At 37.9% G+C, this 16,625-nt stretch overlaps 1 protein-coding gene across 4 annotated transcripts in view; it reads right to left on the bottom strand.

Annotated features, from left to right (window-relative positions):
* Positions 1–16,625, bottom strand: part of LOC127971009 (phospholipid-transporting ATPase IA) — a 122,174-nt gene that overhangs the window by 74,733 nt on the left and 30,816 nt on the right. For all 4 annotated transcript variants that reach the window (XM_052573748.1, XM_052573746.1, XM_052573745.1 and 1 more), the window contains exons 3-11: positions 15,440–15,539; positions 11,500–11,598; positions 8,320–8,365; positions 7,900–7,940; positions 5,893–5,966; positions 2,373–2,442; positions 2,132–2,259; positions 1,690–1,801; positions 1,444–1,609 (exon numbers count right to left, since the gene is read on the bottom strand). In XM_052573748.1, coding sequence (XP_052429708.1) covers positions 1,444–1,609; positions 1,690–1,801; positions 2,132–2,259; positions 2,373–2,442; positions 5,893–5,966; positions 7,900–7,940; positions 8,320–8,365; positions 11,500–11,598; positions 15,440–15,539 — 836 coding nt within the window. The remainder of the gene's footprint in view (positions 1–1,443; positions 1,610–1,689; positions 1,802–2,131; positions 2,260–2,372; positions 2,443–5,892; positions 5,967–7,899; positions 7,941–8,319; positions 8,366–11,499; positions 11,599–15,439; positions 15,540–16,625) is intronic.

Genomic DNA, 16,625 nt, shown 5'->3' with positions numbered 1-16,625 from the left:
ACAAGGAGGGCAAACAACAAAAATGAGACAGAGTCCCTCTCCTTTAATTTCATGATGGATACCTGCTTTATGACCTCACTGTTCCCTCACATGGCACCCAACATCATTATTTCCTTTCCAAATGACCGCGCTGGATGTGAATGATTATAGATAAAACCCAGCGTTCATGGTGGTGCATCTCAGCATTTGATGACATTTTCAATGAACTCTCAGAGCATACCAAGAAGGGAACTGTGTAGGCCATAGAACAGGCTGCGATCGATTCGGATACAAACAGCCCCTCCTATTTAAAATCAAGAGTAATGATGGTGGTGACACGTTAATTAATTTGCAAGCGTCTCCTGCCAACAATTAAACACATTTTTGCCTCTTGTTGGTGCACATAATTGTTCATTGCTCTTTACAACTACCTGCAATGCTCAAGGCATGCAACAGATGTGTTCCCATCACTGCTCATTAAAAATTAAAGGCAGTGTTGTATTTCTTAATATCATACTTTTACAATCCAAACATTAAGCCTATTAGCATTGATTTGCTCATCTTCTCTAGAGCTGGGCCTTTTCAGCCTCGTCTGTCAGCACCGGTAAAACAAACACAGCTGAACGAGGAGGTGGGTAAGAGGAAAAGGGGGGCTTTTAGAAAATGTCACGGTTTGACCTCCGGGGTCTTCTGCTTCTGCACAGGAAGACGTTTCTTACTCTTGCTCTGACAGCGCCCATGGGTTACTCGCTCCTCTCCACGTGTGTTTCTTTGGGTCCGAGGCTTACTGTCGTGGCTCATTTGTTAGGCACGAGCGAAAGGACGCTGGCACGGCCGAAGCCAGAGCTTGCGAAGTGTTTAACGTGTCACCAAAATAAAGAAAGGGAAGGCACGCTTTTGACATCAGGCATTAAGAGGGTCTACACAGTGTAGAGCTGGAAGGGAAAAACCTATCATTGGATTCCTGGTGTGTGTGTGTGCAGTCCTCTGCAATTACCCTCTCAAAGTAGGACAACCATATAAATGGCTTCGGTAGCTTAGCAAAAGCTGAGCTTCAGTTAGGGGTTAGTAAGGAGGGGTTCATTCACAGATGGCCAAGGGTTTTAAATGGTTGTTACCTGGAGCTGTTAAGAAAATGACAACAACAAAGAAACAAAAAAACAAACCAAACAGAATGTTAGAAAGGAAGCTGATAACAAAACCAACGAAAAAAAGAAAGAAAGAAGTACAGCAGCGTTTTTGATATTCAACCATTTATCCGTTCATGTGTCTATGCATATTAGAACTAAAAGGGAAAAGTTCTCCTTTCCCTTTTTATTGACAAATATTCATATATGCAATGCATATTTGTTTACATTGAAGGAAGACGAAAATTACTGACAATAAAAAATAAAAATGAAAGCACACATACAGTAGACACGCAAGCGTTCTAGCATGACAGAAGGAAGGGGGTCTGGTTCTTACAGTTGAGGTCCATGTACCAGGCCTCATTGCCGTATTGGTACTTCCAGATGGTCTGGCCTATGGAGCAGACCAACGAAATGGCTAAGAGACAGCCAAAAAGCATGAGGATCTGAAAGTTGGTGATGCGCTCCACGTTGGAAAGCTTCAGAGGGGGGAACGTGGAGTTCTGGAGACACAAAACTCAGATTTCTCAGACTGAAGCTGGATTTGGGATATGACTGAAGTAGACTGAAGCAGACAAATTACCTGCATGAGTTTGGTGTCGTGTCCTGTGTAGACCACGATGCCATGGACCCACTGTGTGTTCCTGAGTTGTGCTCCTCTCAGCAAGATCTGATCAGGACCGAGTGGTACGGTGCTAAACATGGAGCAAACCCAACAACTGATCAACATTTAAAAAATAAATCCCACCCAAAAAAATAAAGCATAACAGCAGGAGAATGTGATGTTAGACAAACATTAAATAAATGCACAGAGGGAAGTTTAGTGAAAACAAAACACATTTGGTACGTTAGAAAATTTATAGATTAGTTTCTTTCTAAATGAAGATACGCAATAAAACCTGCCTTTAAGCATCAGTGAGACATTTACATTCTTCAACTTCGATCGAACAATTAATGCTGAAATTAACTTGTCTCACGCTCATCAGTATCTCAGACTAATGACTCTCTCTGTCAATTTTTCATACCTGTGTCCATCCAGGCGAATATTGCCCACAAACTCATACAGGTGTCTGTTGGGACTCTCACATTCCATCCGTCCTGAGAGACGCATTAGACTGTCAATGTCCTTGATGTCCGCAGTGATCTGCAGACCCTGAGTATAACAAAAAACTATTAAAATTAAGTAATAAAAAAAGTAATACAATTCACAAACAATTAGCTGAATCGAACAGTATTAATGACAGTAGGTATTTAAAAAAATATCACCTGTCTGATCTTGAGATTAGTTTCTCCATCTAGATTTGAGGTCTCAATGTAGCACATTCCTTGAGGTTCACTACAGTAACCAGCACCATTATGAAAAAAAAAATACATCTTTAATACATCATGAAGATATATGGCACCACCAGTAGAATACTTTGCAGTACTGAAAATATAATAAATACAATAATATTAATAATATAATATTAATTGACACTGTTCAAAAGTTTGGGGTCAGTAAGGTTTTTTATTTTAAGCAATTACTGAGCAAGGACTTATTTAAATCAAAAAGTGACATTTAAGGCATTAACAACATTACAAAAGATTTTGATTTCAAATAAATGCTATTCTCTTTTCTAAGAATTCTAAAAAAATATCTCAAGGTTTTCACAAAAATATCTAGAAGCACAACTGTTTTGAAATACATATTTAAATATATAAAAGTTATCAAGTTGCAATATCAGTATTACTATATGGACTATATTTTTGATTAAATAAATGAAGCCATGGTGAGCACAAGAGACTTTTAAAAACATACAAAAAAATTGTACTAAGCCCAAACTTTTTAACAATAGTGCATCTTAAAATAAATTGGCACAGCCTACCTATTTTAATAAAATATCAAAATATCACATAAAACAGCTAAATAGTATTAGCTAAAATATGTAAATATTTCATATATAATTAATAATTAAAAATAAGTTTTGTTCACATCAATCCAAACCACAGTTAAACGAAGACCCATAATCAAAGATGCATTTTTTTTCCAGAGCTAGTACAGTTTTCTGTTAAAAGGGTCATATGATGCTTTTTTAAAGATCATTCTTTTGTATATAATATGTCGACATGCTTTAATGTAAAAAAAAAAAAAAAAAACATTATTTAGCAAATATTGTGCAATATTGTAGGTCCTCTATACCTTGCCTCTCTGAATGGGTCTTTTTTTTTTTTTTTTTGTACAAAAATCCTCCTTCCGACAAGCGCAGTCTGTTCTAATTGGCCAACTGACCCAGTGCATTGTGACTGGCTGAACACAGCAAGCATTCATCAGAAGTATAACGCCCTTTTCCCTAATCATGAGCTTTATCTTTCAAAATAAATGTAAAGACAGTTAAATGTCGTTTAGTTTTACCCTCAGTTTAAACCCGAAAGAAGAACAGAGTCGTGTGACAGACACCATGATAAAGCTCGTATGTGTTTGCAGTCGACAAGCCATGAACGGTTAAGACAGCTGACTCCACTGTGTGACCCTGCCTCTTTCTCTCCCTCTCTCACACACACACACACAAACACACACAATGTGCAAAACTCTGCATTTGATCAGTCAATAGCAAATAATACTTAAACTAATAACAAAGCATAGTTACATTAGCTGATTCAGAAGGGCTATATTGTCGTAGCAAAGTCAAAATTACCTCCTCTTTAGGTTCACGAAACGGTCATCCATAAAATGCGTTGCTGTTCTGTTGCAAGTAATCTTGATTCCTGAATGCATCTACTGACGGAAGGCCAAATAAAGTGAGTTTGCTTTCGCCTAGAAACACAGAGCATCTCCCTGACATGGCTGCTTCAACACTAACCGAGCTTACTGAAACAACGCCTTATTTCTTTGAGTGAACTTTTGGGCAGCATTACACAAATATTTCCACAAAGTGACTTAGACATGTGGGGCGTGTTTGAATGAGGTGATTTAGGGGGGCGTGGTAGAGTCTTCACTTTGATAAAGAATATCTCCTTCAATTTGAGACTTTATTCTTTGCAACTTTACAGATCTTCTTCATGCACCAAGAGCTTGTAACACTCCAAAGAGAAAGGAAAAAATTTAATCGCATCATATGATCCCTTTAAAATTATACTGATATTATTTATTCCAGTAAAGAAAGTCATATTTTCCCCAAACTGCATAAGTCGTTTTAGTACTTGTACGGAAAATAAAATCATATTGCTCTAATGGGACTCCCTTAGATCCAGATCTTTCATTTTGCACCATTAAGAAACTTTCACTCGATGCATCTTTGTTTATGGCCATGCATTCAGCTGTTTTTATTTTTAGTTACATCCTCCACATGCAACAAAGGAAAGATGCAGCACACCAGACAAATGAACATTCAGTGTTAATACTGAGAAGAGCAAAAGCAGGATAGCGAGTACACAGGGCCAAAGCTGTTACACATCTCTCCTTTAGTAAACGCTAGCAGGCGTGAACAGAAAAGAAGGTCCTCGTACTTAAAATTAAAAGTTATCAGAATAGTTTGCTTTGTTTGGGTCTGTCTAAAACAAAAATAGTTGTCAATACTGATTTTTTTCTGTAGCTGCCCAAAATTTTACAAGTCCCCACTAAAACATCATGTTTATCTTAGGTTTTCATAGATTTATTATAAGGACAATGTGCTTTACTATAAAGGCTCATGACAATACTGTACATTGTGGTGATGTGACCGCATGCAGAGTCACATCAGAGTCTGAGCTCCTGCTGAAGCCATGCATTGTGCCAACAGCTGTGACATTTACAGTCACTCAATGGTTCTTTTCTCCAGCCGTGTTAGAGAAGCGCTTTGTTTTTCCTGTGTGCACATGCTGAAGCATCTTCAGCACAAAGCAGAGGTCTGTAATACACATTTCTATGGTTATAGAAAGGGCTTCATCAGTATTTTCTGCTGGGAGTTGAACGGTCTTCCTCTGAGAATGATGTGCCTAGTCAGCCCATTTTTAGCGCTTAAATTTAAGAATTTCACGACAAAAGGGTGCTCCAACAATGATGCATGGGAGGTTGAGAGTTGTGATACTGAGTCATGATAGTCTCAAGTTGTTCTTTAATTGTGCAATTATCAAACATAGTGTGGCTGAGAAATATACTGAATGTAAAACAAGGTTCAGGATCGTATAGCGGTTACAAAATAAAACACAGTAGATAAAATAATTTAAATGCACTTTATATAGACTTTAAGTTTCTGGAAAATTTGTTTTGTGATCTATGTCTCACTATTTTTAAGTATGAGCCTTTAGTTTTGACTGCATCCCTGATTTAAACTTGAGCAAAACCATATTAGAAATTGGGAAATTCAACAAATTTCTTTTACTCATTTCAAAATTTGTGTTCATCTGAATCGGTTTCAAAAGATTCATTTTTTTGCACTAAAATGTTTTAGTAAAAACATATGCAGCTAAATGTAGGTAATATATTTATAATTTACTAGTATATTCCCAAAATACTCTAAAATCTGCTAAAATATATATATATATCAGACGGTCTTTACATCCATGTTATAATGTTATTGCTTGATGTTATAATAATGCATACAGAAAAACTGATATCACCCAGCGGTACCCAACAATATCAATCAGATCATTGTTTAAAAAAATGGCATTACGAAGAATAGCATTAAAAGATGACAAAACACCATCAGGCCAAAACAAGAAAAAAAAAATGTAGCGAGAGAAATATTAAGGTAACAGATTCTCTCCACCTGTGCACCCCCTGCTCCCTTCCCACCCAGCCCACATGCAAACCGGAGCTGTTCCTGACCTGGACGACAGAATGATGAGGTCGGCCGGGAGGTGATCTCCATTGGCTGCTCGGACTACCTCCCCTACCGACACCTTAATTACCCAGCAGCCCCGGCGCAAGGGGAATGATGCAAGTGGAGTCGGGAGTTGTTCATCACATGAGGTTGAGAGGGGAGGATGAATGGTGGAGATGAGTTGAGTAAAAGGACATAAGATGGACAGAGGAGGAAGAACACGCATAACAAGACAGGGAGAGAGACACAAACACACCACCGTTTAATCTTCACAGAGGAAAAAACACAATGTCCACTACTCAAAACCCACCCAGGCCAGGCTAAACCACCAGTAAAGTGGAAGAAAAACTTTTTATTTTACTGTTATCTGTGGCTGATATAAATGTCTGTAACACCGCAGAATTTTGAGTCAACTTAAGGCCTGGCTGACAATTGGATTTTGACAGTGAAGAGGACAACTTCATCAGGTCAGTATTAATCAATAAGCAAACATCCACTAAAGGAAGTGCTGATTTCGAATTTTCACTCATTTTATTGAAGAACAACACGGCTTAAAATAAAACTCTGCCATTTGTGCCCCTCATTGCATAATAAACCGCTACAACCTTTAGGTTTGGAACAAAAAAAGGAAAGTAAACAATGGCAGATTTTCAATTTTGGGTGAACCAGTCATTTTACGCTTCATCCTTTGTGGATAATATATAACAGTTATATTATTAAAACCTTCAACTGATACCATTTGTAATAACACAGCACTTATTTGGAGCTTTGTCTCAGGGTTATTTGTAATTAGCCTGTTAATCATCACTTCCTTTGGGTGTTAAGTGTGAGACAGGGGCATAAGGACGGACAAGTTCCTTTCTGATGACGTAGACTCGTCTACCTGGATGACAGCAGTATAGCATCTGCAGGTACGAAATCTTTGCCATTAACTTTAACTATGTCTCCAACCACAACCTGTAAAACACAAACTAGTTATCACTTCAAAACCGTATAGAAAACTAGCAGCTGCTGGCGAGAGTAAAGAAATAAGAAATATTAATTTCACTCGTATTTCGATCCAAACATAAGCCTTCACTTGAGACTAGCATTTAAAATGAGGCCATTTAATCAAAATAATTCTCTGTAAAATCCAAAAATAAACAATTATTTTTTTCGGATTTGCATTTTTAATCATCTTATTAGCCATAATCCAGTAAAAGCGGGGAAGCTGCTTCATAGCTGCTATTTCGAATCAAAGTGGAGAACTACTTAAATATGCATGAATTGATAATATACGATTTATAAGTAGGCCTATATTAAAAATACATTATTCATACCTGCACTGTAATTCAAAGTGTGTCACAGTGTGGCTTAATAAAAGGACGGGCGACAAGAAGCCTGGGTCCACAAAACTGTTTGAATATTGATGAGATGACAATAAAAATAAAACTAGATTTTATGAGCTGAAGCAGAAACAAGTTATACTTCACTTTCCATTCTAGCAGCACTTAGCAGAATTGCAGCTTCAGAAAATAATATACTAAAAGGAAACAACTATATTCTATGCCACGGTGAGGTCACCAGGGCACAGGTTAATGCACTCTTGCAGATGTGCACTAATATAGCAAACAGTAATGAATGCACAGTCCTCAGGTAATTATATCTCGAGCCATTTACTTTCGCTTTCACCTTATAATTATGGTCTGCGTGTTTCTGTCAGGGCAATTAGCTTGACTCTATTAACACGCTGAAAAGCTGCTCTGTGTCTGGCTGCATTAGGATCTCTATGGAGACTGCACGTAAGCAGCGGCCTGGTTAGAGTCTACTCCTGGATTCTCAACTCTTTAGGTCAAGATGAACAAAAGAAAAAGAGCATAGAGGGAAGTACCCTCTTCAGAATTCAAACCAAATCTGCTCTGCATCTTTATATGCAAACTCATTTCTCAATCTGTTACTAAGAGTATGTCAAATAATAAAGGCTGGAACTCAGTGAGGCAACTGGTAAGAGAAACACCATCCTGCTGCAGTACCTTCTCCCAATGTACAATCTCCCAAGCGCCGTTCCTCAATACTACAAAAGAGAGAGAACACAGATCACCAACACCGACCAAGACACCATGATATTAAAATGCATCATATATACACATTTAAAACTGAAGGTCGTCTTCTTGCAGGAATAAAAAAGGATGGAAATTTCTAATTACTAAATGCTGAATCCTGTATGGCGCTGTCCAATTTTTTGACCAATCTAATTTCTCATTAGAAGGGTAGTGCCTTACTAGCAAATCACAACTCAAGGATATAATACAAATTAAATCTACTGCCTATTAAAAGAGTCATTTACGTCCCACCACCTTATTTCAATATGAAATAGAAATGGGAAATTTCAATAGAAAACTACTCTAATCAGGCATATGAAAAGACAAATGTCGAGCAAACAAATGTCTTACCTTGTGTCTCTTTCTTGTTAACAACACTATCAGCATTGTGGCGTTTCTGAAATAAAAAAAAAGTAGTTATTAATCAAAAAGTTTCAAATACATTTAGATGGACAGACATTATTTTATGGATTTTATTACTTTCTTCTGTAGTATAAAAGAACATTGGCACACATATTCACATGATTTTTACAGACATATGAATATAGCATGCATTCAACACATGCCATAAAATGAGAAAAAATTAAAACCTTAGAAAATAAAATAAACATTCTTTAAAGAGAGAGAAAGAGTGATGTTTGACATGTTAAGTGATCAATAAAACTGCTAATCGAGAAGTGTAGAGATGTGTGTCCACTGAAGCACTCTATTCTGTCCCAGATTACAAGAGCTGTTTGATCCGCTCTAATCAAGAACCACTTTGAGCGTTTCTATCTCAGAGAGTGAATGCGAATGAGTGAGATTGATCTGAAAACACTGATTAGCCTCTAAAAGCTCTACATATACATTTGTGCTCTTGCCTCTAGTCCTCTCTGATCGCCTAATTATCCTCCCGGTTAACACTGGAAAAACTTGTCCAGTGCCACCTCGGTTTGTCCAGGATGACTTGTTTATATGCTGTTCGGAAGACAACATGAGAGAAACCTAATAACTTAAAATGATGGCACTATGCTTAAAGTTCCATGAGCACCAGTTACATAAATGAAGATCATCTACAAAATAATGTTTTACAAAGTAATGTTGCTACTGACTACTAAGAAAATGTCCAATTGAAATTTGTTTATATAGACACAATTTATCAAAAATAAAATACAGTTTTCAAAGAAAATCTGTTGCTTACTGTATATTCTCTGCATCAAAAATAAATAAATAAATCCATGCAAACATAATTTCAGGCAGTCTTTCTATATTTTCCTTCCCCTCCTCCCAATCGCTCTCATATTGATATTATATTAAAACAACATTAACTGTGACAAACAGCAACGTTCATATTACTGGAGAGTTTATTGAGTGGCCCATGTCACATGACCTCTGCAGGAGAAGGAAAAAGTAAGACTGGTCTCAGATCCCATTTATCATCTACATCAGCTCTGGTGCAGTGTTGGAGATAACTCATTCTCTCTCTTTCTCCTCACTCTCTCCTGTTTCCTCTGTTTCCATTTCCCTCACATTTTCCTTCAGCTCAACATGGAGCAGAGATCAGGCTCTGCGGAGGGAAGTGATGATTTGATTACGCATCTAATCTTACTGATGGCTTGTCTGCAGTGAACATGGGAGCAAGAGGATATTTAACAATACAAGAAGGCCCCCAAAGGGAAGAAGAGACAGTGGTTTGGGTTTGTGGTAAAATGCAGCACCAAATCCCAGAAGGATTAGTGGAGTACAGTGGGGTCCAGCTGATAAGCAGACCGCTGTGTGGAAAGCACTGGTGGTCACCTCTTTGTTAGACTTGGTCTTTGTTAGAGATGCCAGTTTATGATGAGTTATGGATTATACTGATCCTAGTGGCTTTTTTTGAAACTCGTATATGAAGACACAGTAGGAACGCAACAAGAAAAAACTGTTCAAAAAATTTGGGGTCAGTAAGATTTTTTATTTTTATTTTTTATTATTATTTTATTCAGCAAGGACGCATAAATAAGATATTTTAAACTGATGAAATTTTACAGTATTATATTTTTACTGTATTTTTCATCAAATAGGCTAAATGCAACCTTCTTTTAAAAACAGTAACAAATAAATAAAAATGACTAAGAAATGTTTAGTAGCATGATCAAGATTTATATATATATATATTTTTTTTTACAATAAGGGCAGGAAAAGTACTTCTGAGCCATATTTAAAGGTCTTGACAGCTCAAGAAAAACACCATTCACACATCTTGAGATTGTGATGTCCAATTGGAATGCTACAGTTCAAAGCCCTTGGTCACAGCAAAATATCTTCTTTTGTGTTTGAAAGCAGGTCATTCAGGATTGGAACATGTGTTTGAGAAAATTTATTAAATTAGTTATTTTTCTGGGGAACTATTTCATTAAATACTATTCAAGCCACCCAAATCTAAAAAGCTAATACTCTTTTCTCTCGCCTTATGGTATGCCTCCAAAATAGAATTCGTTTTTACTTGAAGAGAAAAGAAAGCTAAGGTCATGTGACCTCCACTGACAGAAGAGCGGTACATGACAGCAGGGAGGTGAATTTACCATATGACCTTCATGTCCAGAGCTAGTTTTGACCTCTCAGACCTGAATAACACATCACAAACCCATATAAAGTGCTGAGCTGGTCATTCTGACCACAGCATCCAGAGGGATGTGATCGGATGGCTGTCCAGAGTGATCCGGGGGAGAACAGGCTCTGATTTCAGGGTCACAGCACTATGGTGGATCCACTTGGGCTGGTGCTTTTGTCTCAGTGTTCACTCCTCTATGTAAATTTCTATGTAAAAAGGTCTTGCAATTAATTTGCATGGCAAAAAGATGATAGTTCAGGTCATGAAAAAGCGTCAGCTAATGGGAGTGAGATGCATGCTGCCGTGTACGTGATCACCATTCACCAGAGAGTGAGATTGAATTATCAGGAATAGTAAAAGAGGGAAACGTGAACGCGGTCTAAAAACTGACTCAGATAATATAACAGCTGTGAAGGGCAAGAGAGAATAAAACCCACAGCAAGCACGACTGCACTCCAGACAATAAGAAGAGCACAGTTCTTCCTTCATTAACCACTCATTAAAAATCATTGCAACTGCCAATGATAAAGAGATTAATCCATCTGCATAAAGTTCACATACATTTAATCTGGTGTTGTCACGATACTAAAATGTATACTTTGATACAATACCTGTCTAAAATCTTTTGATACTACTACTAAACCGATACTATGCCAAAAACTAAATACAACAGGAAAGGTAACTGAATAATAGATGATTCACATGGAGCTTATAGCTGTTTTATCTAGGATTAGGGTTCATGCAGGGAGTGAAAGCAGAGCGCTGTCCTTCTGCCGCAAGTGGACGCAACTCAGGAAACATGGCTCTTAATTAAACACATTCTTAAAGTACCAGTACTGGTAAAACGCAGAATCGTACCTTTTTAAAAAGGAAGGTATCACGATAACTTTTTAGTACCAACACTTAATTACCTCAGTAAGCTACTTTAACAAATCACTTCTATAATTGAATGCTCTCACCAGGTCTTCTATAATCTCCTTCACTGCTGCCACCACCAAGATGAAGAGTAACGGCACCAGTGTTGTCCACCTTCCTGTTGGCGACACATCAGGGATTTGCTGTTGAGAGGAAAAAAATAAATAAAATGGACACATTAAAAGTCAGTCATTAATCCCTTCCTCCAGAAGAGCAAAATCAAAACATGAACATCCAAATGGCACACTAACCTCTTCACCTACAGGGCATGAATACAAACACTAATTAAAGTCTAGCAGAGCATTTAAATGTATGACCTCATGAAAAACACTGGGGGGGGGATATGGTGTTGATAAACTGCTCCATTTTGTTTCCCAGCAATCATAACAGAGCCTGAGGGCCTACATCCCTGGTGGTGTTAGTATTTATCACTGGGAGGTCAAGAAAGTAACCTAAGGGAATGGTAATAACCATCAGAACGTCAGCAGCGTGACTGTGATGGATGTTTAGAAGTCACCATGTGACATATCCGTCTACCCTGCTGAAGAGATCAGCTTAGACTAGCATAAATTTACAGACTGGTCCAGGCTGGTTAGGCAGTCAAGAAAGTGTCCTCAAGCTTATATATAATTCACACCATTACAACTTGATTAAACTTCTACAGTTTCTCTCCTGATTCTGGCAAAACTCACAAAGCTTACATAATATCTAGAAGTGGATCGTCTTTGGAACGTGTCCCTATCAGATAAAGTGTCACAGCTGTGACAGCTTCAGACAGAGGCCAACAATGCAAAGACATACGATAGGAAACCCGAAACGGATTCCTTTTAACCTGATGCCAATACTTTCCCTTCTGCGTTACGTTTCACTTAAACAGGAGCGTACGCTCACAACCAAACCAGAGTGGTGTAGAGGACCAGAGCAGTCGATCATCGTGGAGTGTCAGGATCAAAATATTTAGTTGATTATGATGGCATAACCAGAAGCAGTTTTGATGAAACAGCATCTGTAAAAACCAGATGGTCGCCTTGGTCCCCTTGTTGCCTCAGCAAACCCATCCCTCCTGTTTTTCTCATTCACAACATGCCTGTGCATTTCATTGCATTGACAGCGGCGCGATGAAGATGCACAGAACCTGTGCTTCAAAGCCACCTGACTCCCTCCGTTTTACCTCACAGCTTCTCCTCTTTCTTCATCTCTCTTCCCTTTGGTCATCGATTGCGCTACATTAAAGCAGAAGCACTAATTTAATGCGCTGCGCATGCACAGGGTCACACCAGGTTGCTCTATGGTGGATTCATCATACCTCCTTTATCTAAAAGAACAGCATGTTTATAGCATTCTGGAGCCCTCGGTGACTGCAGCGTCTGGTTATTACACAGATGCTGAAGCAGTGCAGTCAAAATCTGTTTAGGTTTCAAAAGCAATATATATAGTACACAACTGTTCAAAAGTTTGGAGTCAGTAAGATTTTTTTCATGTTTTTGAAAGAAGCCTGTTACGCTCACAAAGGCTGCCTTTATTTGATCAAAAAGATAAAAACAGAAATACAGAATAGAACAGAATATTATTATATTTAAAATAGACTATTTCTATTTTTAAATGTTTTTTAAGTAATTTATTCCTGTGATGCAAAAACTGATGTTCAACAACGATGTTGAAAACAGTTGTGTTGCTTAACATTTTTTTGTGGAAACCATACATTTTTCAGGATTATTTGATAAATAGTAAGTTCAAAAATACAGCATTTTATTGAAAATAGAACTCTTATGTAACATTATTAAGGTCTTCACTGCCCATTTTGATCAATTTAATGGTCCTTGGAATAAAAATCATTAATTTTTTTCAATTGTTTTTCAAAATTACTCAAGGAGCTGTTATGTGGGTTTTGTTTCATGTTTGGATTTTGTCATGTTCATGTTTTTATGTCTTTTATTTTGTTATTGTTTGTGTCATGCTTCCCTTGCCATCTTGTCTTCATGCTATTGGTTCCTCTTGTTCATTGTGTCATGTTCTGATTGGTTTATTGTCTTGTCATGTGATTATCAGTTCTGTTTACTCATTGGTTGTTTAGTCATGTGTTTTGTTCCCCATTGGTTGGTTCATGTCATGTGTCCATCACTGCCTGTTATAGGGTAGCCATGTTTTTGCCATTGTCCCGTCATATATTAACGTATGTACCTGCTGTTGGTGAGTCAAGTCTGTTTTTGTAACTCGTCAAGTCAAGTCAAGTCAAGTCAAGTCAAGTCTTTGTTTATTGTTTGGATTTTGGATTTTGTAAATGGCGGAGGACGCTGATGCAGAAGAGAAGTTTGTTGAATAAAGTTGTTATTTTTCTTTTCTTTGTGCACAAAAAGTATTCTCGTAGTTGCATTGCTGTCTATGTAAGGTCAGAAAGCTGTCGAATTTCAACCAAAATAGTTTAAGTTGTGTTCCAAAGATGAAGGTCATATGGGTTTGGGATGACATGAGTACAAGTAATTAATGACATTATTTAAATTTTTGGATTAACTATCCCTTTAATATCTCAACAGTCAGTAAGGTTCTCTTTAAGCAGATCCTAAGCCATGACCGGTACTAAGCCATTACAGGGGTCTTCACAGACATTTTCAACATGTCCCTCACCCAAGCAACTGTGCCAACATATTTTAAGTCCACATCCATTGTGCCAGTACCGAAACACTTCTCCCCAATGTGCCTGAATGACTATCACCCCGTAGCACTCATACCCATCATTATGAAGTGCTTTGAGCAACTGGTCCGAGCACACCTCAAAAAATGCCTCCCACCCACACTGGACCCACACCAATTTGTCTATTGTAGAAATAGGAGCACAGAGGATGCGGTATGCACAGTGCTGCACTCTACACTCACACACCTGGACAATAACAACATGTATGTTAGGATGTTGTTTGATTACTTCAGTCCAGCATTTAACACCGTTATTCCCTCCAAGCTGACTACAAACTTGGAGACCTGGACATTAACACCTCCCCCTGCAACTGGATTATGGACTTTCTGACCAACATGGACTTTCAGCATGTTCGGTCAGGCCACACCCACTCCACCACCATCACACTCAACACCGGCGTACCACAGGGCTGTGTGCGGAGCCCATTCCTTTACTCCCTTTACACCCACCACTGCAAGCCTGTGCATGGATCCAACTCCATCATTAAGTTTGCAGACGACACCACGGTGATTGGCCTCATCAGTGACAACGATGAGACTGTCTACAGGGAAGATGTACAGCACCTGGCCACATGGTGCGCTGACAATAACCTGCTCCTTAACACCAATAAGACAAAGGAGCTCATTGTGTTCTTCAGGAAGAAGAAAGGAACCAAGCATGACCCCATCCACATTAACGGGATGGTTGTTGAACGTGTCTCCAGCTTCATCTCGGAGGAACTGTCCTGGACCACAAACACCTCCAGCCTGGTCAAGAAGGCTCACCAGCGCCTCTCTTCTTCTTCAGAATACTTATCTGTATTGTTATTGTACATATTGTAGACCTTGTATATTCTGTACTTACTGCTTATTGCACTTCTGGTTAGATACTAACTGCATTTCGTTGCCTTGTACCTTACATGTGCAGTGACAAAGTTGAATCTTATCTAATCTAATCAAGCACTGAAACATGAAAACTCACAACGCAACTGGCCTTGTGTAGCAAAGTAACATTTGTGCTCACACACTTGTGGAGAGTATGTTTGGGGACTCTCACTGTAATGCAATGCACTATATTACTGAGGTTTTCACACTTGGTTTGATTGTTTGGTCTGAACCAGAGTTCGATTCCACCCTGCTGTTCAATCAGTCCTGCCTACTTAAGAAACCCAGTGTCTGATCACAGAGGGTCAGGGAATCCGCAGACAGATGTTTATCTGCGACCGTGAGAGCTGACAGTCCTAATCTCTCCATCTTATCATCAGTATTCCTGCCCTGGGGGAAGAAGGTTGAAGACTAACACTTAAGTCTTACTTGCAGAAGTGCGATGAACAGGAAAAAGGAGTTTGCTGCTCTTCTGAACTGAGAGTACAGGAACCGAGGCAGGAACGTGAGGACATTGTACTTCGCAGTGCTGGAGAGAAAAGAAGAGAGGATGTTAGAAATGTTGTTACATCCTAACAATGAACACATTATAAAACCACCTGACGTCTTCTGCAGACTGGGCTGACATAGTTTGTTTATAATCCATTAATTTCTTACAGTTTGTAATTTTTAGTGGGTCACCATTATACCATAACAAGTGATATTGATAATCAGGAATCATTACCATGACCCCCATTACGATTTCAAATCTCTCCCCTTTGCAAAACCCAATGTCAGTTTCAGTGCCAGTTTGAGACACGTGCATGATCACATACTGGGTGATTGAGAGAGGCAGCTAATGACGATAAAGAACAGCTAAGTTTGAGGAGAAGAGAGAGATTGGGCTATAAAGAGCTCTGAATTTGAGTGAACGACGGTGGGAGCTTGCCAGAGCCTCCATCTCAGACTGCAGACTGATTGATGCTCACATTAGGCCCAAGACAGCGAGGCCACTTCACTCTGAACCCTGACAACAGCCTCTTTATCCACCCACTTACATTTGTAACAGCCAACCAAAAAAAACTTATTTCAATCAGAATATGGGTATTTATTTATTATTCAATAAAGATACATAAAATAAAATACAAAAATAAAAAAACATAAAAAGATAAAATACAAAATACAATATAATACAATAAAATACAGTATTCTTAATAAATTATACATATAATAAAATAATACATATACAAAGTAAAAATACAAACTAATAAAATTCATTAAAGAATAATGTAAAAAATAATACAATATTCTCAGCCCACCAAGAAAACAGTCAGAATTTTTAGTAACACTTAATATAATATAATTGATATATGCTATGTTACTATTTTCAAAATATAAACTGTATGTGTGTGTATTTATATATACACACATAAAAATAAACAGTGTACACATATTATGTAAACAAAAACTTATAGTTTGGATAGGATTACTGGTTTGACAGCACTAAATATAATATAATAAATATAATATAGATTATAAAAAACAAGACAATACTATACACAATCAAATATAAAATATAATATTAAAATAAAAAACGATTCAATATTCTCAGCCACCTAAAAGCATTTCTAATAGA

The sequence above is a fragment of the Carassius gibelio genome, chromosome B14, assembly GCF_023724105.1.
Source record: "Carassius gibelio isolate Cgi1373 ecotype wild population from Czech Republic chromosome B14, carGib1.2-hapl.c, whole genome shotgun sequence".
NCBI classification, from domain to species: domain Eukaryota; kingdom Metazoa; phylum Chordata; class Actinopteri; order Cypriniformes; family Cyprinidae; genus Carassius; species Carassius gibelio.
Note: the sequence above shows the minus strand (reverse complement) of the source record. Positions and strands in the feature narration are given on the sequence as shown.